We start from the raw sequence: 22,073 nt of genomic DNA on the forward strand, positions 1-22,073 counted from the left end.
AAAGTGTTTTATCAGAAGCACGCGTGGTCCTTGAGTCAGGTAGATCTCTGTCCACCCCAGGTCTGTAAGCATGATCCTGATGAGTGACTGATGTTCCTTTGTGTTATACTAGTAATATCAGTCAGCATCTTAATATGTCGTTAACTCTTAAAGTCTAAGTTGTTTCCTTTCCCACATGGCTACTCAGGGTAGTTGAAAGATTATTCTTGTCATTCTCCCATGTCCAAAATTAGCAAAATATGTGCAAGAATAGTAGAAATGTTACCAAAGCGGAAAAACAGGCTTGTAGCCCACCAGACGTTGTCCTAGCTTCTGTAAGTGGCCAAATGTGGAAGACACAGCAGTGCCTGCCAGAGACTTAAAACCTACCAGAGTTCCCAAAAGTGGGGTAAGGACTATCGGACTCAATCCATCTGTAATTTCGAAGATCTAAGTAAACATCTTGTTGATATTAAATTGAATCAGGCCCAAACTATTAAGATCTGGTTTGCTCAGTCTGTCATTTTGGTTTTGGAAACTGTGTGTTTGTTCCTTTCTGTCCACTGCAATTGCTACTTTTCTGGATGAGATTTTATCAAGTGTCTCACATTTTCCCTTTTTTTCTCTCTCTTCCCCCGCCCCTTTGTTTTTTCTGTTGTAGATTCCTTCCTGGACAAGGATTGGTACTATATCCACAGATAGGAGACAAACTGGATATTATATGCCCAAAGGTGGACTCTAAAACTGTTGGCCAGTATGAATATTATAAGGTCTACATGGTTGATAAAGACCAAGCAGATAGCTGTGCTATTAAAAAGGACAATACACCTCTACTCAACTGTGCCAAGCCAGATCAAGATGTTAAGTTTACCATCAAGTTTCAAGAGTTCAGTCCTAATCTGTGGGGCCTGGAATTTCAGAAGAACAGAGATTATTACGTCATATGTAAGTACAAAATATCAGTTGTTCATTCTTTTAAATATAACTGTTCATTCTTTTGTATGTTGTCTTGTACATTATAAGCAGATGAAGAAGAATGTGAATGGGTTTGTATGTTTTTCTCTGAAAATATTTTCTTGCCAGCATATTTGCAACATTATTCCTGACTTCTGTGGCGCCTCCGTCTCTCTTCTCCTTGGTTTGTGTAAACCAAATGAGATTGTACTTCTTCTGTGCCTGTAAAGGGCTTCTCCTTTTGTGCGCAACATCATGTCCTTTATTCACATGGAAAGTTGCGTGCAGCTAAGCGGTGGTGTTTCCTGCTCGCAGCTCTGGTGATGTGCCATGCTACTGGCCTTGCCCTCGGGTGCCCTTACTCCAGGAGTAGGAGTAGGGTGGCCCAGCCATCCTGAGCTGAGGCATCCTACCTGAGGTGGCTGGACGTTGCTCCAAGCAGTCCAGGGATTCTTGCAGTGACCTTTGCGCCACTTTGGTACCAACTTTGGCAGCGTAATTTCCCCACGAGGGTTACTGGTGGGCTCTAGTTGAGCGTGCATAGCTGCAGTACATACCTGCTGTGTGCATACAGTAGCTCGGAGGGTTCTTGCACAAAACCTAGACTAGCATGATCTTGAGTTTCCTCCTTTTTCATGGTCCTGGACTTGTAAAAAGAATGTGCGTGACACAGGCCTGTGTCCAACAATATAAACTTTGTGTGAGTTTCAGTCTGATAAGGGATTTATGGCTGAAAGCGAGTCTGGAGGTAACTGCTGTGTTTAGTGATTCAAATTACTTATGATGTGTAAAGTTAATGATGTGAATCAGGAGTTAGCATAAGCTGAGACCTCAGCAGTTCAGCAACAATTTACATTAGCTTAGGTTTTGTCATTGTAGTACTATGGCCTGTGGACCTCATTTAGCCCCATGGGGACTTCCGAAGTGTTGAGCAAGGATCACCAGTTAGTAGGAGACGGACAAATTCTGTGCATTGGCTTTTCTGCAGTTACAATGCCACCTCCTTGAAAATTGGAGGACCGATAGCTCTTGCATATAACATCTGCCACTCTAAATATTTCTTAATTTCTTAGTTAAAAATATTGGTAATTTTAAAAGTGATCTGAGCAAGTACTTTTGAAATGGAAATGGAAATGCTTTTAATATGAATTAATGCTCACTTCCCAGTTATATCCATATTGGTGCACACTGTGTATAAACCAGGTTGTATGTCACAGAAACTAAGTAAGCATTCACTGTATTAAATATTAAATGTAGAAATTACTAAAAAACAGTTGTGGGAGATATAAAACACCATTTTTTGGTTTTTAAGGTTTGACAAAAAGGTCACTTAATATAGGTACTTCCTCTGTTTAGTCAGGGGGTATATAAAAACCTGATCCCACTTAGGCAGCTTTTAACTTTGACAAACTTCCCACTGAAATCCAGTGAGATTCACCAGGGTAAAAGCTGACAGATTAGATGTTGAAAGATAGTTGTCTGTAACTCCAGTGAAAATGTGTAGCATAAAAATGACCGCGCTCAAATAGTTGGCTTTAATGATGAAATATGTTCAGTATTTAGTGCTGCTTTTAAAAACATCCACAGCAGACTGGCTCTAGTGGAACAAATGGCACTGTTATAATTATTACCTGAAAATTATGGGCACAAATGGAGCTTTCTGATACCCTGTCAGTTCTGTCATATCTATGTCATGGATTTACCAAGAGAATTATTAAATATGTCTCATTTTCATTAGTTTTGTATAATTATTTCATTATAGCAATAAGACATAATAGACGTTGCATTTCCTGGAAGATTACAGTATAGTCTGGTTGAAAGAACTTGCTCAGCCTTCAGCCTAATGCCTCAAAAATCACACTGGCCTTGCAGTAATACTGGAGTGCCTTAGGATATTACTTTCCCTGCTCATTCTGGCATAAACAAATGGCTAATTTATCACTATATTGCTAGCATACTAACCGAGCTGCAGCAGGGGGACCCATACATTTTAATAGGTCAGACAAAAAAAACCAACAACCCTGAAAACCGAGCCATCCTGAAGCTAAAACTCTCGCTTTTCTGTCATTCAGGGAGAAAACAATGAACGCAGTGATGTCGGTCACAGAAACACTAAGAGGGGTAGAAAACTAGGCCAGGGCTCAGCTAGGACACCATTTTACAGAGATACTGGAGCTAGATAGGATTTTAACAGTTTGCGTTCAAAAGCTCATGACCTGACACAGCCTTGTCAGATACAAGTTCTGGTAGTCAGGTCGTTTACTGTCATTTTTGTAAGTAATATAATACATCTTAATCATGTACGCAAATCAAATCGTAAATCGTTTGCGTACATCCCTATTCCCAGACCTGTAATTTAACAGGTGTGCTTGGGCCCAAAAGGGGAATGCACTGGGTCTCTTGCCGACTCCCGTACTGCTTGCTTGCTTCCTTCCTTTTTCTTTTCTTTTTTCTTTTCTTTTCTTTTCTTTTCTTTTCTTTTCTTTTCTTTTCTTTTCTTTTCTTTTCTTTTCTTTTCTTTTCTTTTCTTTTCTTTTCTTTTCTTTTCTTTTCTTTTCTTTTCTTTTCTTTTCTTTTCCTCTTTCTTTTCTTTTCCTCTTTCTTTTCTTTTCTTTTCTTTTCTTTTCTTTTCTTTTCTTTTCTTTTCTTTTCTTTTCTTTTCTTTTCTTTTCTTTTCTTTTCTTTTCTTTTCTTTTCTTTTCTTTTCTTTTCTTTTCTTTTCTTTTCTTTTCTTTTCTTTTCCTCTTTCTTTTCCTCTTTCTTTTCTTTTCTTTTCTTTTCCTCTTTCTTTTCCTCTTTCTTTTTCTCTTTTTCCCTTCCTTCCTTCCTTCCTTCCTTCCTTCCTTCCTTCCTTCCTTCCTTCCTTCCTTCCTTCCTTCCTTCCTTCCTTCCTTTTTTTCCTTCCTTCCTTCCTTCCTTCCTTCCTTCCTTCCTTCCTTCCTTCCTTCCTTCCTTCCTTCCTTCCTTCCTTCCTTCCTTCTTTCTTTCTTTCTTTCTTTCTTTCTTTCTTTCTTTCTTTCTTTCTTTCTTTCTCTTTCTTTCTCTTTCTTTCTTTCTTTTTCTTTCTTTCTTTCCTTCTTCCTTTCTTTCTTCCTTTCTTTCTTCCTTTCTTTCTTCTTTCTTTCTTTCTCCTTTCTTCCTTTCTTCTTTCTTCTCTTTCTTTCTTTCTTCTCTTTCTTCTCTTTCTTCTCTTTCTTCTCTTTCTTCTCTTTCTTCTCTTTCTCTCTCTCTTTTTCTTTCCTGTTTGAGAGTTTGGAGTTTTGTCCTGATTTGTTGTTTTTTTGGGGGGTGGGTGGGATTGCTATGAAGTGAAGGCAACGATGCATTTTATGTGCCAGCTTTTGATTTTGAAGTATTTTAGGGTCTTGTATCCACTCGACTAAGGGGCATCAGACAAACCTGAGATGAGAGTTTACTGAGCCCAGCATCTTTGCAGTGCTTGCTATGGCTGTGTCTGCAGTCTAATCTCACGCTGTTTATGCTGGCCGGCTGTTGTCAGCTTTTTAAATGGTTTGTGCATCGTCATGTACCTTTATCATCCTGCCATTATTTGAAAACATGGTTTGTTTTTCTAAGGTAATAGTATGTGGTTTGTGGAGCTGTATTAAACAGTAAAGTCTCTATTCAGATTAGGGGGGTAGTAATTTGGGGATGAGGAATTATAACACAGGATGAAGCAGCTTCCTGAACCCTGTGCACAGGGAAGTGTGATTGTAGAGGAATTCTTCAAGACATAATTTTTATATCATCCAGATGTATTCATGATAGGTATAGCAGAAGGAGATCTTTTCTACTCAATACTTCCCTAGGCCTAAGCATATAAAAGATGCAGCTTTTCTCATTCCACAATTCACAGTTTTTTAAAAGAGTAAAAATGTAGATGAGTTTCTGATACCTGTTTTCACATTTAATGGTACTTTAATCAAAAAATAACCTAATCCATTTCTTGGGAAGATACTCCTCAGTATGAGTATAGGGATTCAAAGAGTTAATTCTGTGAACAGCAGTACTTGGAAGATGATACTGAATGGTATTGTGAAAGTGAATACATGATGAAACAGAGTGGCTTTGCGTTTCTCTTCTTTGCTATCATCAATTTTTGGTTTCTGAGAAGTTAATAGATTCATTTTCCTACAGTTACCAGGTTTGTTTTCAGCAGAACTGGAGGAGGCCAAATATACTTGAGATCTCAGAAGCATTAATGTTAGATTATCCTAAAATACGTGACCATTTAGCTAACATATAAGTCTGTAAGGAAATCCTTACTCAGATGTATGAAGATGCATCATGCCCAACAACATAAATACCTGTGGGAAGGGCAAAGTTAAGCAGAAGAAAGGTGTGCAGATTTGCAGCTCTGATGTTAGCATTAAAAAGTCTTTTTATGACTTTGCATGGTTAGGGAATGAAGTACTATTTTCTGCTGTTGTGGACTGCTCAGAACGAGCAATGAGTATTTTCTCAGTACTGGGGGATTGATCTGCAAGTACTTGGGTTGTGGTGTAACTGCTTCAGTACCTCTCTCGGATGCAGTGTTTCTTGTATGGGAGCGAGAGGTGTTAGCATAGTACAAGCATATATAATACGCCAAAGATGTTTACTTCGGTGAACAGGAATTGTCCTGAGCCCTTCCCAACAAAGCTGGCCTTTGGTCAGAGGGCAGAGAGCACTGTGGTACCCTGGGTTTGCGCCGAGGGAGCGCCCTGGGGAAGCCTGCGGGAAGCTACGCCAGAAGAAAGGGAGCAGTGCAGCTTGCCTTCGAGCCACCGTCATGCTCCTGAGATAGTTTGGCCAAGCAAGCACGTACTCTGCTCACTCCATCTCTTCTTTTGCATAAGTAAAATGAAGGTTATGGGCTGGCGTCATCGGTATTAAAAAAATAAGTCACCTGCAATGAAGTCTTCACCTGTTCGAAATTTATAAAGGAATGGCTTGAGACTTGGGAAGGGGCTACAGAATGGTCCTAGAAAAAGTTCCTCTAAAATGCTTGCTCTGCCTGCAACCTCATTAGCCAAGCTTGCCAACCCAGTGATGCACATTGGCTTTGACATTGGCAAAATGGAATACGCAGCTTTCCTTAAATGTTTTTTGTCAACTTTTTTCAAGTGACCCGCTTGTATAATTGGCCTCTGGCTTAAATTAAAAAAAAAAAAAAAAAAAAGGTATATGTATATATTTGATCCCTGACCGATTTAAAGGTTTATACTGGCTAGCAGCACTACATTTTGGATAACTGCTTTAATAGTACTGTGGTTTTTAAAATCAAAACAGTCATTCTGAAACTTTAGCATTAGCTGGGTTTGAAAAAATCACAAGGCTTTTTATGTTTTCACTTTGTCATTCTGTTACAATTAAAGGGCAATAACTGTCTGAGGAAGAACACATTAAAGGACAATATAGATTGTGCCCTGAAATACGGCCCAGCTGGGAAGAATAAATCTCTTTGCGTGGCCAAATAGATTTACATTAAAATCTTATTTTAGTATTCTGACCAAACAGTTTTAAGTGCTGGCTAATCTGGCTGGCTGGGCGTTTTGACACCTCTCTGGGGCAGGTTTCAGTCTGCAGTCCCCTGCAACCTTCCAAGCATCTAGCGAGAGCTACCCAAAAGGAAACAGTAGGTTTTCCTTTGTTTGGAGGTTGATTCTGGACTAGCCAAAACCGGGACAAAAACTGTATCAGAATTTTAATTCCATTTCTTCTGCAAAAAAGACATTTTCTGTGCTTTTTGTTAAAAGACTCTGTGGTCCAGGAATCTATTGTTCCTTATTTTTTGGTGGTGGTGGTGGTGGTGGTAATGAAAGCCTGTGTGATAATAGCCACCCTGATTCCAGTTGTACAAAGATCACATTTTTTTCTTTTCCTTTCTCCTCCTCCTTCCTCAGAAAATTAGATAAATGATTTCTTCTTAGTGTAAAATGATATCCAGAGGTCAGTCTTTGACTTTGCTGAGAGTCTTTTAAGGGATATATCAGCAATACCACTTAGCTCTTGTTGAATTATATATAAATACAGCTCATACAAATATTATTGGTGAAAAAAATCACTCTGCAGCTTCAGATTTCTAACAGAGTCTAAGACCTACAGGATTAATGGAGTCATGGTCCTTTGGGGTTTTGTCCCAGACCACACAGGTCTTGTAAGAGAATAAGGCTATTTTAGATTGATGGACTTTGTTCATATTCGGTGCCATTACCTAGGCAATACCGACCGTTTATCTCCTTTAAAGTAGACAGAGATAGTTCAGCAGGAAATCTGTTATTATTTCTCTATTCCTAAGGGAAGGAAATGAAAGATAGGAATGCTCAGTTTGTTAATTGATGGCATCTTGTGAAAAAATGCATTTATTCTCCCCCACACCCCCCTCAAGTATTCGAGATAGATGCGGAATCAGATGAAAATGAAGAATAATTATTCAGACTGGAAGAAAGAATTATTCAGGAAATAGTTGGGAATTAAACAGGTTTTAAAATTTCATAGGAAGCTGTTTAATATTTTTAGTCACTGTTTATTTTTCTCATTTTTTTAGTTCCTCATAAACAATTTATAAATACTGGAAATACAGTACATTCACAAAGAAAGATACAATAGTCTCACTTAGAAGTCATACATAGTATACATATAAACAACAAAGGACACTTGGAGTGCTTTGCAAAAAACAGCTTAAACCCTGATCTTCTACAAGCTGTATATGTTCTTAGATTTACATATACATCCTTAATAGGACTACATGCCGCAGAGGGCTGGGTTGAGTGTGTATTTTGTGCTTTATATGCAGGGTATAAGTAACTGTTTAAATCAAGGGGGTGTGTACTGGGGAGACGTGCCATGCTATGAGGAAAGTAGCTGGCTAAACTGCAACTTAGAAGCACGCTAGCATACTGAAACACATTTAACTTTCATTTTGTACTGAAGTTTGGTGATGAGCATTTATCTCATCAAGTGGGATGATCAGTCTTTATTTTATGCGGTTGCTTGTGTTAGATCTGTTACATATTAGAGTATTTTAAGTCCCAAAATAAAAGACGAGGAACTACATAAGGATTTATAAAGGCTTTAATGAAATTGATTTTAAATACTTGAAATTGTTTGCCTCATTACAGTCTTTACATAGCCGGATTGGAGGGAAATGTACTTTTGTCTGAGAAGTGCGTTAGCTAAAATACGGGGTTGAAATGGTTGAAAAACAGGGTTAAATGTCGGTTTGGACTTTCCTGACTTTAGTCAATCCTGGAAACTTTGGAGGAAGAATATTTCAGGATTTATTTCTGATAAATCAGACTGTAAAACTAAGCCCTAATGGGCAGTCTTCCAGTTGCTTTTTTTCAGTCCCAAGGAAATCATGCAAATATTTCTGTGAGTAAAAGCAGGATTAGGCTTAAGGTAGTCTTAGCAGTTCTTGGAGAAGAGTCCGTATTGAGCTGATAAGGCTGGTTTTAAAAGGCATGTTCGGATCTTTGTTAGCATGATTTATCTGTTTCCTGTTCAGTAGATGAAGACAGCAAAAATAACTAAACCGCAGCAGCAGACTAGGCCTTATGTGCTCACTGAGCTGCTGTGAGAGGAACAGAAGTCTGAATCCAAATCCTGCCAGGGAAACCGAGAATGATTGGTTTTTCAAGTATTTCACATTAGCACGTAAATGCATTAGACCACAGCGGTGCGGTTGATCGCAGAATCACAGAAGGGCTGAGTTTGGATGGCCCCTCTGGAGATCATCTAGTCCCCTGCTGAAGGCCTTAACTCAAGCAGGCTCAGCTGCAGCCAGTTGCCCAGGACTGCATCCAGCTGAGTTTTGGATATCTGCAGGGATAGAGGCTCACAGCCTGCCGGGACGACCTGGTCCAGTGCTCCGTCACCCTCACATTTAAAAAAGGTTTTTGCAGGTTTAAGCAGCGTTCCCTGTATTTCAGCCTGCGCCCATTGCTTTTTCTCCTGTCACTGGGCACCACTGAGAAGAGCCTGGCTCTTCCTCCTTTACCCCCTGCACCAGGTATTTATACACATGGGTAAGATCCCCCTGAGCCTTCTTTTCTCCAGACTTGAACAGTCTCAGCTCTCTCAGCTTCTCCTTCTACACAGACGCACCAGTTCCTTCATCGTCTCCGTGGGCATTTGCTGGACTTGCTCCTGCAAGTCCGTGCCGGTCCTGTCCTGGGGAGCCTGTGACTGCACCCAGCGCTCCAGCTGTGGCCTCAGCAGCGCGGACTGAAGGGGAAGGATCACCTCCTTCGACCTGGTGATGGTGCTCTGCCAAATGCAGCCCAGGAGGCTGCTGGCCGCCTTTGCCACAAGGGCACGTGGCTGGCTCGTCGTCAGCTTGGTGTCCACCGGGACCCCCAAGTGCCATTTCTGCAAGGATGCTTTCCAGGATTAACGTACCCGTCCCATTTCTTAACACGGGCTGAGATGTGCCTATGGGATGGTTTCTAAAGAAGCTAAACCCCTTAATTTCTTACGGCAAGTATTTGAACTAGAGGTCCTGCAGCACCTTGGAAATTCAGACTGCTTTATTTCAGCAATGTGCCCTCATTAAGTTTTACTCCATGGGTATTTTAAAGTTCTAAACACAAACAAAAGCATACTGCAATCAAAACAGTGCTTAACTTCTGATCATCTTTGCCAAGTGCACAGTCATCCAATAGTATCATAATTGATCTCAGTACTAAGGTGCCAAAATCCGTGTTGCTGAAGGATAGTTAGATGATGTAAATAGCTTTTTGTGTTTTGCAGTAAAGCACGCTTTTGTTGTGCTTGATGTAAAAGCAGGAGATGAAGGTATTCTTTTATTGAAGCAAACATGTGGAAAATTGCTCTAGATTGTTACAGTACAGAGCATCTCCCCTGAAAGGAATGAGGTTCATCTATAGGGCAAGCTCTGACTGTGGCACTTTATTGGGGTTACTCCTGGACTCTGTGTGGTCAAAGCAAATAACGTCATGTCCATCTGAACTGTTGTAACCACGAGACTGGCACATTTTCTCGTCTATAGTGTTATATTCTAAACTGTCACTAGGCATTAGCGCAGTCACTGGTGAAGTCCTACCACCTAGAGATGAACTCTGCCTCAGAATGATGTTTTCCACTTCAGTGCTACTCGTATAGCAATTACTGGGTCATTAATATCATTGCATGCAATTAGTGACAGTAGAATGAGCAAGAGGTTTGTTATTTATTTAATATGAACTTGCACTATAACCCTTTCTTATCCAAGTGCCACAGACAGAAACCAGAGAGATTTTCAATGCAGATGAACATCCTTGAAGAGCGGTGTTGAGTTTGTATGGTACAGAAAATAGGTCCTCATTTAATATGTTAAAAGCTTCTGCTTTTGTTTCCAGAAGGCCTGCTGGTCATTAGCAACAATCAGTGTAACTTGAATGCTAACTAATTCTATTAGTTCTGTTCAGCTGAACTGTTAAGCAAAGCTTGCTGTGGTAGTGGAGAGGTATTTTTCCCCACCCGTAAGAGGCTTTTGCCAGCAGTGTGCCAGGAGAAAGGATAACCTTAAGTAAAATACCTGTTTGTGGTTGGTGAAGTTAACTAGCTAGTAATCTGGTTGAGATGCATACTTTCTGATATACGCTGAATACATCATAATTAGTGGGCTTACATCTGCCACAGTTACTTCAGTGCTCACAAATATATAATTTGTTTATGTAAACTAGAAGCAACCATGTGTGCAGTAGATCATTATCTGACAACATTTCTCAGAGTATGTGGAATACAGAACTGAAATGCTTTTAGAAATGCTTAACTGTATTGAAAGACTTAAATTCTCATTCATAGTGATACAGTACTGAGATGCTTTTTTTTTTTTATTTTTTTTATAATCTCCAAATCATTCCAAGAGAATTTTGAAAAGGGACACTTGACAGCAGTGAAGCAAGCAGGATTTTGTTGTGGGTGGGTGGATGCTGTGACCTTCTGTAATGGTTGATAATTCAGCAAATAGTTTACTGTTTAGTACACTTCAGCTGTGGTATTCCTTAAGCCAGAGATAAAGTGGTGCTGTTTTTAAAATGATAGGCAGCAGAAACCGCTCGGAGCTTACAGCTTTTTTGATACTTTCCAACTCTCTCTTGCTCACTGTCTCTTTTTCCCGTTATGGACAGACTTTGGTGACATAAAGAGCTTTTTTTTTTACCACCTGTATTCTTCTTGTATAATGCCCTGTGTCCTTGGAATTAATAGAATCATTGTGACTGTAGGAAACTTTACAAGAACTCTCTCCCTATTTTGTGCTTAATACTTGGACGGTCCTTCTCAGTTGGATGGCATGAGATGCAGGAAGGAGAGTCTACGGATTTCCAGAGGTGTGCCTGGAATTAAACAGTTGGTATATACCGAGGTATATTACAGTACAGAACTGATTGGCTCTGCCTTGTTTGTGACCTCCACATTGCACCCCCTCCAAAAAAAATTGGAAGAGTAATAAAATCTGTCCCTCTCTTGACATATGAATACAAGTGGAACTTTTATGGGGAATTATGTAAAGACCCCTGTATCGTGAGTCCCATCTAAGTACCACAAGTCACGCCATTCGCATTTGGACAAGATAGATTTTAGAGCAGTGGTTAGAAAATTGAATCACAAAGTTTCACTGCAGAGCCTTTGCCTTCTTCCAGGCATGAAGAGGCCTGTTTTTTATTTTACTTCATTTTCTTCTGGTTTTAGCTTGACTGGGGGAGGCATTGCTGCTTACTTGCTGTGCAGAATATAATTTGTGGATCCTGTTTAGATATAAATCCTGAGACATAGAACATAGGATTTAATTTCAAAAACAACAAGGATATGAGAAGTGGAAAAGAAGGGAGAATTCTGTTCCTTTCCTTCACATGTAAGTTTTGCCTCATGTGTGGATAGAGGGGAAAAAAGGCTGGTTTCGAGAGTCTTTCTAAACACTCCCTAAGCTTTAGTTTAAGAAAAAAATCTATCTTAATTTGAAGAAATGTGTGGAATAAGATTGAAAGAATGAGAATTTCTGAATGGTCTTTAGGCTGAGAAGCTCCTCAAAATTCTGCTGCCACCTTGACTTTGCCAGTAAGATAAACAAAAAAACAGACATGTTAGAAAAATGCAAAATTATTGGTAAACCATTTTTATACATTTTTCATGACTGTCTCGGTGTCCTATATTGTATTAATTAAGCAAATTCAGCAGGCTTTTATCTTTTTTTATTAAAGATCCTTTCTTTGTCTCTAGAAGACCAGGAGAAAAGTTAGGATGTGATTTTATTGTTCAAGCACGGAGTTAAACAGAGGAGGTCTCCAGTCTGTGGATAGAAACACAGACAACATGTTGACAGTACTCTGTGCAACTATTAATAATGCATTTAAGTTTTAGCACTTGCGGTCCAGGTTTGGGACCACTGATAGTTAAATTTTGGAAGACAATTTCATTTTTTGAAAAGGTGAAGGTTTCAGTGTCGGTCTCATCTTTTGTCACTGTAAGTAAGGGTAAACCGTTAGTTGCTAGTAGTTGAAATTAGTATATTTATCTCCTCTCTAAACTTGCTGCAGCTCACCCAAGGTAGTGTTTGCCAAGCTACCTGTTCTTTGGTAAGTGGCCTGAACAATTTTTTTTTGGTTGTTTCAGATCTCCATGCAGATCTGGCATTGCTACTAAGTGGGAAAAAAAGAATTTAATTTCATTTAATTAAAACACTCTTTCTATTACCTCAGCTGCCTTGTTCTTCATCCCTGGCTGGTCTAGAAACAACCTCTGTGTTGTGATCTGTGATTTGTGGTTTCGCAGTGTGTGATTTCTGGTGTTCTTAAACCTGTCCCATAAATTTAGATAATTTATGGGAAAGAAGAATTATTTATTCAGTGCTTTACTAAGAGAGTCATTAAAAGGACCAAAAGCAGATGAAAGCAGTCAGAGCACAAACACACGATGCCTGGCCAAAATCGTGTTCTATTACTTAATAAAATAGAAAACCCTCAAAAGCTTTACATGTGCTTAGTAATCCTGTGAGTGCATATGAGATCAAGTACAGCTTTGCTTTACGAATAACTTCTTACTACTGTTGGATCTAAAGCTTTCATGGATTTTTGCTGCTGTTTAGGCTTTTCCATTCCGTTTCTAAGCACAGCTGGGGAAAAGTGGAGATAGATAGGGTTATTTGATTTTATTTAGCTTTGATTTTGAGAAACCTATTTTCTGATGCTGAATTCAGGCAGTAGTAAAGAAAAGAATGGTGAAAAACACTGCTGTTGGACAGTACTGATCTACCCTCAAGAAACCTGTAATTCTCATTTTCCTATTAACAGATCCACACCAGCAGCAATTAATTCTTGATGACCTCATCAATGATGTGTCTTGAATACATTGCCAAATGGCTTGTATCATCCAGTACACTTAAGGGGGGACAAAACCAATTTTGCCCTCATCCATCAGTTCATTCCTGTAGTCTGTGGTTTAAGGTCCATTTAGTTTTCACAGGAAAATTAAGTACGACAAGCATAATTTCTCTCTTCACCTATGTAGTCCATTTCATATTCAAGCTCTAGAAATAAATGTATTACAAAGTTGTGTTGGTTCAAAGGATATGACATTTAATTTGCAAGTAGGTAATGTTTTTCATAATCTTTAAACATAAAAGTATGGGTAATAATTGTGGCAGAATTAAGAGGCTGAGATTTTTGTCTGCTGGTGTTTTCTTTTAAGTAATTGTGATGGCATTTTTTCATTTTGTATTGTGTGTGTTTTTAGGAGTGAAGGAAGTGGAATTTTTGTGACTGTACCTTCATTTCTAATCTCTTTGTGAATGAAAATCTATATACAGGCACAAATCCAGCAGCTTAATTCTCCATCTGATTTAGAGCAATGTTACCAACCTGATAGGTTGAAAACAGCCAAGATCCATGCAGGGGCTTAGCCTCCTGGGAGGCAGAGTAATAACAATCAAATGAAGACGTATTAAAATGTAATATTACTTCCTCTCCATGGGGACTGTATAAGAATCATAGCCAGGAACTATTCCCGTCAGCTGATTCTGTTTCGCTCACTGATTCCCTGCCTCTGCATTTATGACTAATACATTTTGTATAATAAACAACACTTGTGACGTTTTAAAAGCAAATAAATGTAAAACATCATACATTGATTTACGTGAGTTCCAGGGGGGTTTTTTTGTTTGGTTTTTTTGTGGTTTTTTTTTAATAATTTATCTATTTCAAAGAAGGGAAGGCAGAGCTTGAATGAAATTCTTTGGTCTGAATAGTTTCATTTCCTCTCATGTAAGGGAGAGGACGTTAAAGCAGTGTTTTACGAAACTGAAAATGTATACTAGCTTCTCCAAAGTAGGTACTTATCAGCAGACTCTTAACCATAATTTCATAATGCGTCATTTTTTTCTGAAAGTTGAAACCCCAAAGTTATATTCCTTATAAAATGGCATCTGCTGTTGTATTCAAGGAATGCAGATGCACAGTGCCTGTGTATACGGAGCTCAAACATCGTTTTTGACTGTCTGCTGTAAACATTGCCTATAAATTATTATGATTTTGTCAGAAAGTCTTAAAATGAATGGAGATTTTAGGGCAATTATATGTGTTTATTTGTAGGTATGGATAAAGCGTTGACTGAATAATTTAGTGTGCTTTTGACTGTAATTATTAGTTTTGCAATTGACACCAGTGGAACAGGACAGGTCTTAGAAAATCGGACGTACCTATCCATCAAAAGATTTAAAAATATTTTGCTACCTGTTTAGCAACATTGTACTTACTTTTAGTTTCCTGTGTGTTGCTGTATTAATACAAAGTGAAGTGTGGGATCCTGAGAACATTTAATACTCATGAGAAACTTTATATTAATCATTAATTATGTTTGTTAATGTTAATATTTAAGTAGTAGCTAGTCTTCTTAGCACAGGGCCATGTATGGTAGTTCATGTGTGAGTAACTGCCTCTAAAATATATCCATATTTAGACCTAAATATAAGAAATTCCAAACCTGTTCTTTTTTTTATGTATGTATCTAAAAATAAACTGGATGGAAGGTCTAAAGTTTGATCATACAAACACACCAGAGAGTAGCATTTCCGTTTTATACACAAGAAACTTGTGTTATGCTTCTGTGTTTATACCCAAAACTCTTATCACAGACACTTTTTTTTAAAAAATACACTTTCAGTGTGAGCAGAGCTCTAGGTATAGGATCATCTTCCTGCAGAAGTGTGAGTGTGGTGGGGAAGCTTACGTATTAGTGGATATAATTTTAATTTGGACATCAATATACAGTCTTTGATGAATATTTTGTACTTGCTCCCTTGTTTGACTTCTGCACACTAAACTGGCAAGGGGCTTTAGTAGTATGAAACTGTTTTCTCTGATGTCCCACATTACTTCTTCTTCTCCATGCAGCTTTTCAAAGCTTGAAACGATGTGTTTAAAGCTACCCGCTTTCTTCCTGGTACACTAGGGATATGTGAGGTTATATTTCGATAGTCTTAGTGAATTTTGAAAAATAATTTCCTCCAGTGGCCTTGGGTAATTGTCGGTTTAATTACAGGGAGAAGCTGAGATGGAAACTTTGTCACTGAAATGCTCCTCTTTGAAAATTCCCCGTTCCTCGGGATGTAGCAGCCTGTACTCTGAGCTATAGTGTAGTCTTTCCGAAAACCCCTTGAAGAATTGTGGAAAAAGTGAATACTTCTGCAAATTCATTCATCTGACATCAAAGCTATGAAAGCATTCACTTAGCAAGCAGGCGAGGCAGATTGCGCTCGCGTAGGCACACAACCAGACTCATTGTACATCTGGGCCTTCCCGTTTGGAGACTGTATTTGAAGTAATTTTGCATTCTTTTTGCCATCTTACTTTCTTATTCTATACTGAGGTCAGACTGCATCCTCTGCATCTTATTGAGGTCTCCTGCTCTGTGGGTTAAATGGATAGGCCTTTAAAGAATAAAAAGGCATTGATGTTCAGAAGAAGCAGCACTCTATTCAATTAAAATCAAGTAGAAGGTGTTTAAGGAGATGTGAGCCCCCATTGCCTTGATTAAAAAACGAAGAATAACAGAAACTGCAAGACGAAAGTCAGTGTTTATTAGTTGTACTTTCAGCTGATGCTCAGCTTTGGTATTTCTATTTATTGCTTTTTTTCCCTTGTCCTTGTGCTGGTACATTGGCAAATAGGTCATAAAAAACACTTTCTGCAAAGACACATTTGATTTATGTCCAGAACTTGTTCTTAGTATTGATTTTTTTTTCCCTCTGGAAAAAACAAAAGAAAACAAAACTATATGTCTCCATTATTTTCTGAGCCTGGCAATTCAGTGGCACATTTCAGATCGGCTTTTGTCTTAAATTACTCATTGTGCTCTTTTATATTTTAAAAAGTCTTTTTTACGAGTTGGAAAAAAAAGCGGTAGTTGCGCGTACGGCCATTGTCGTGTTTTTACAGGGGGGAGGGAACAAGAGGAGGAACCAGGAGGGACCACGTATGAGGAGAAGGGAATTTTAGGAAAAGAAAGCACAATTTGGGAAGTTTGTATGGGGGCTGTAATTCGAGTTAGTCACAAAAGAGGCAGAAGTGGAACAAAACCAAGAAGTAGATCAAAGGCTAGGAAGCAGGGTTCAGCGGTATGGGGTTTATATCTTTACGGCTAGAGAGAAGATTAGAGCAAGAAAAATACTGCCATGGGGCTAGGAGGACATTGTAAAGGAAAAAGGAGATATACATAGGCTGCATTTGAAAGAAAATCCCCAAGGAAGGTGAAAGAGAAGGAGCGAGAATTAAAAACAAAGATCCCAACAGTGTGAAGCCCTGGTTGAATGAGATCCCGAGCTGAAAGGAGAGGGGCAGAGGCAGGAAAGCGCTGCTTAAGCACTTCGCCGCGGCAGGCAGCGAGCTCCGTTATCTCCCATTTTCTATTCCTTTCCTCCAGCTGGTGGCCCGGTGCCAGCGGGCACGCGAGCGCCCGCTCGCACGTGCGTTTCGGGCCTTGGGTAAACCGCTCTAAGAAACGATGGTGACATTTGCACCCCCGGGGACAACCCGGGGGCGGGAGAACCCCTGGTGCATTCCCTAAAGAGCGAAGCCGGAGTCCGCTGTTGGCGGACGTGCCTGCTTTGCCACCGTGGCCGGGGCACCGGCACGCACGCTGACGTGGCCGGTGCCTGGCGCGGGGCGGAATGGTGGCGGTGCCCAGGGCTGAGGAGCTGCCAAATAGTTTTCCAGCAGCTGTTGGGGGGGCGGGGGGGGGGGGGGGGGGGGTTTGCACCAACAGCTGGCTCGGGCGGCAGCTGTGGCGCACCCCTAGACCGTGACTCAACATTTTGGATTCTCCAAGGGAGCCATGCTTCGCGCACAAATCCCATTGCAGCGTCGGCTTGCGGCTGGGTTGCGCGGTTCCAGCCAGCGCCTAGATAAGCGAGAACAATATAAACGCAGGGGGAAGCACCCGTTTGTTTGTACGAGCTAAAAGGTTTCCGTGAGAATAGAGCGTATCCCGCCCCGCCACCCGCCCCCGCAGAGGCTCCTCAATGCTGAGAAAAGTGAGATTGTACTTTAAAATATTAAATGGTTTTCCAATCAGTGCAGAATCTCAGCTTTCACCTGGGTCTTTTGTATGCATTCACTTCTTCCAGCAGGAGATTTGTAACAGAGGAAGCAGGTGTAACGTAGTGATTATAAAGATATTGTTGGGGGAAAAAAAAAGGGTGAATTTTCAGTGCTTTGCTCCTCTGAGCCTGCCAGGGCTTCCTTTTCAGCTGACTCCATCACCTTTTAGCAAGGTGTTGTGTTTTTGTCCAAGTCAGTCAGTCAGTCAGTCAATTGCGCGTAGAAAAAAAGGTTGCTGGGTAAATCTGAAACCTCGATAACACATTCCTCCATTTGTATATATTGTATGGCTTACCAATGTATTCATTCCTTTGGCTTTCAACATTTCACAACTTTCCATAGGTCAGCCCGAGCAACAAGAACAGGTCCTGGTAGATGGAAAGATTTCTGCTCTCAGACACTCATGTTCACATCACTTTGCCTGTTGATTTCCTGATTTTTATTTATTTTATTTTTTTATTTTTCTTTTATTTTTAATCAGCAACATCAAATGGGTCTTTGGAGGGCCTGGATAACCAGGAGGGAGGGGTGTGCCAGACAAAAACCATGAAGATCCTCATGAAAGTTGGACAAGGTAAAGACCATCTGCTGTTTCATGAAATCACTTTGATCAGTCTCGGTGTCCTTTTAGTTTTCAGGCTTCTTTTAGCAGTGTAGAGCAGAGAGCCAACCGAGTCTAGTGTGGTCATTCGTCCCTTATAGTCTGAAAGCAAAGCCTATTTTCTCTTCCTTGGCTACTGACAGATTTCTACACGAGGAGGGTTAGTGTAATAAGATCTCTTCATTGGAGAGATCCCTAGAAGGAAAGGTCACCTGGGAGTAGTGTGTTTCAGTCATTTTTATTTTTACTTTAAAAACAAAAGCCACAACTCTGCTGTTCAAAATTATTTAAAATACATGAAAGGAGGGAATCTAATATTTCTATAGTTTGCTTGTTATGAATTCTGATTACAGAGAGGTTTTTGTTCATTGTCTCTTTTCACATATAGATAACCTGTTGTGCAGGAAGAAAGAAGTATTCTTCTAAGTAGAAGTTGGTTCAGTAGTCAATCAACTTCCTCAGTTAAACTGAAATGTCATCTGCAAAGCTTTTCTTGCCAATTACAGGAGTCCCTATAGTTTCTGCAGATGGCCTCACAATTTAAACCTCTGAAATAATAACTAATATAACCATTTTGCTTTAAAAGGAAATTTACGTGCTTATATCTCCCAGACATTTGCATAAAGATTCTTCTGTTCAAAGCCATTCGCGTCTCACGAGGTACCTAGAGCCGGCTGATAAGGCTTTGTACCATCAAGCGCCGAAGCTGCATGAGCCATCTTTCTCTCCCCCAGATCCCAACTCAGCGGGGCTGCCCCGGCACACGGATCCCACCAAGCGCCCCGAGCAGGAAGCTGGCACCAACGGGAAGAGTTCCACCACCAGCCCCTTTGTGAAGGACCACTCAGGTAGGTGCAGCGGGGCTCGCGCCTGGGACGGGGCTCTGGTGGAGTCTCCTCCTTTGTCCCCACACGCATTTTATTTTACCATTGAGGTGCCAGAAAAACAAACGCTTTCATACTGAGATGAAGCAAAAGCCAGTTCTGATGCTCCAGTGGATGGTGTCGGGGAGCTGCAAGTTTTGGCAATGGCTGCTCTCTCTCCTTTTCCACTCTGCAGTAGAAGTTAATTACATCTTGTGAGAATATCACTCATTTACAGGAAAGTTTTTGGATAGGGCATTCGCTAAGCAGCTTTACGATAGTAAATGCTGCCTTACATTTAGTACTCTGGCAGATGAACGAGTCTTTCTGTCTTTCTCTTCCCGTATAATACATTATCAAGTGGTTCTCGACAACCATTTATAAAGTTTATTTTCAAGGCATCTATAATTAATGTCCTGATCTTTTAACTGACCATATAAAGTCTACACATGAATGGCTGGTCTTTCACTAAATTTAAAGATTTTTTTTTTTTTTTTTAATAATTATCTAAACAAGATAAACAGATGGTTCCAAACAAGTATCTTCAGGATGCATTTCAGACATTAGGTGAACAAGAAAAAAACTGTTAAGACCCAAGGTCTCCGGAAGAAAGTTCAGTGAATTGGGAATGCTACAAAGCAAAACTTGCTGACGGTTGATTCTGGGGTTCTCGAAAATGGCTGCAAGTTTTCCTTGCTAGCTCTGTCATTAGTTGCTGGGCTAATGAATCTTTGATAGGATGGTCACTAGGCAGGCTTCAGCCATTTCCTATGGAGGTTCCAGTAGGAAAAGTTCACAGTTACGTGGACATAGCATCTGCGGCATTCTTCCACCTGTGAGTGAGCATCCAGAGAGGGGAGTCGGTTCAAATTTTGAAGTGAGAAAGTGTCAAGTGAGCGTTCGTTTAATTTTTGTGACAAATAATATGACAGCGTGATGGCATCAAATATTCAACAGGCTGTTCAGCATGCGAGCTTTTCCTGACTACCAAAAGCACGGTGGTGTTTTCTTTTGAGTAAATGTAAGCTAATACAAACAGATACATGCCATAGCCATTTTGCTGAACTCCCACACTGCCTCAAGCTCCTTTGCTTCATGTGCAAGCAAGAGGAGTCCACGTAAAGAGGCACTAAGACAGTTTAACTTGTCAATGTGCGAAAGATAAAATACAGAACAGTGTGACACTGAACAGTACCAGTTGTCCTGAGAATTGTCATTTCCCCGTGTTATTTTCCCCTCGCAGTCCTATCCCACCCCTCTCTGCTGCCCGCTGGGGCTGGCCAGCATCTGTTAAAAGATGCGGTGTGCATCAAAGGCTGCCGTGTCAGTGCCAGTCCTCGCCGCTGATGGATGATGATGTATGAAACAGGGTGGTTTGGAAGCAGCACAAAAGTGAGACCAACAGACACAAAGTCTTGTTTAATATTGATTGCTGACTTCGGCTGTTTGCATTTAGCTGTCTAACAGGGTAATTGGTTTGTCAAAGTTCAGCTGTCAGTTAATTCTTCCAGTCTTGCTTACTCTACACATTTTTAAGCAGCGTAAACGGGTCGCAGGATGGCAATAACTTTTGTCTGTTGTATTTCCATTCTTTCCAGGATCTAGCACAGATGGCAGTAAGGCTGGGCATTCCAGTATACTGGGTTCAGAGGTGGCCTTATTTGCAGGGATTGCATCAGGGTGCATCATTTTCATCGTCATCATCATCACTTTGGTGGTTCTTTTGTTGAAGTACCGGAGAAGACACAGGAAGCATTCCCCGCAACACACGACAACTCTCTCACTTAGTACGTTAGCCACCCCGAAACGCAGTGGCAACAACAATGGTTCTGAGCCCAGTGACATTATCATTCCTCTAAGGACTGCAGACAGTGTCTTTTGCCCCCACTATGAAAAGGTCAGCGGCGACTATGGACATCCGGTGTACATAGTTCAAGAGATGCCTCCTCAGAGTCCGGCAAACATTTATTACAAGGTCTGAGAAACACACAACCAACTCTGTGGTACAGTTGAGTTGTAGAGGAAACTCACTGGTCAAATGCTTTCTGTTGGGGTTTGTGATGACACCTTGTGCACTAGCATTGACTCAAGCACAGGGGGGGAGAAGGCGACAGCTCTTTCTCTGGGAGCCGACGCAAGCTGGACAGCTTACCTAGTCTGTAGAATTCCTATCTCAGTGAATAAATATTCACTAAAAGCTGGAAGACTTTTATGTAGAAGATGCCCATTCTGATTGCTGTACTCTTGTTACATTCATCATCCTCAAAGCCATGTGCTGCGGGCGTTCAGGCATGTACAAAAGCCAAGGGAAGATGGAGTGATCCGTGGATGTTAATAGCTCTAGGCATCCTGGGAAGGTGCTCTAGGATATATCAAGCTTGAAATGCAATCTTCTGACTTTTGTGTGTCTCTCTCAGTGCATACTGGATTTGTCACACAGACCTTGGTGTCTAAGTAAGACTTGTTAAAGTTCTCTTGCTTTTAGTCCGTCACTGTTTCATTTGTTTCTGTTATCCGGGGCCCTGCCATCCTTCACATAAGATTTCCTTTCACTCCACCTCCTGAATCACTAATGGAACATTAATGTTTGGAGATCCATGCTGCATCCATCGCTACAGCAGCCTCACTTGAATGGGTAATGCATTTATAGAAATTGTGTTTGATAGTAAGGAGCCTTCCAGCCAAAAAGTTAGGCTGTCAACAAAGTCAAGAGCAGGACTGGGTGGTGGAGGGAAGGGCTGACTGCAGTTGCAATTGAATACTGCTGCCTCAAAAATAGAAGCTGGGAAGAAAAAAAGAAAAAAAAAAAATTAGGTAGCGCAGCACTTTGGTATGCTAAGTTTTAAGAGGCAAGTAGGAGGCACGATAACACGCAGTGGATTAGGGCTGCATTTGAAGGAATTCATGGTTATCAAATACCAGTGTGCAGAAAAAAATAGTACCTTCAATACAATAGAACAAAGGGGTATTGTTAGTGAGTGAACAAGCTTGGAGAGGACAAGACAATAGCAGGCCGCTGAGGATATATTAGGGCAGGGCTGTTGTGGTACTGGCAATAAAATATACAGCTTTGAAGCTGTAGTGAAAATGTAGTCTGCT

General features: G+C 40.5%; 1 protein-coding gene across 3 annotated transcripts in view; it reads left to right on the forward strand.

The window, feature by feature from the left end:
- The window catches only part of EFNB2 (ephrin B2), a 41,969-nt gene extending 21,014 nt beyond the window's left edge, over positions 1 to 20,955 (forward strand). Inside the window, exons 2-5 of one of the 3 annotated variants that reach the window (XM_075721218.1) lie at positions 641 to 924; positions 17,992 to 18,084; positions 18,846 to 18,959; positions 20,573 to 20,955. In XM_075721218.1, coding sequence (XP_075577333.1) covers positions 641 to 924; positions 17,992 to 18,084; positions 18,846 to 18,959; positions 20,573 to 20,955 — 874 coding nt within the window. The remainder of the gene's footprint in view (positions 1 to 640; positions 925 to 17,991; positions 18,085 to 18,845; positions 18,960 to 20,572) is intronic. The other 2 variants (XM_075721231.1, XM_075721225.1) reach the window with 2 other exon arrangements.
- Positions 20,956 to 22,073: the final 1,118 nt, after the last annotated feature.

Source organism: Pelecanus crispus, chromosome 1, assembly GCF_030463565.1.
Source record: "Pelecanus crispus isolate bPelCri1 chromosome 1, bPelCri1.pri, whole genome shotgun sequence".
Taxonomy (NCBI): Eukaryota; Metazoa; Chordata; class Aves; order Pelecaniformes; family Pelecanidae; genus Pelecanus; species Pelecanus crispus.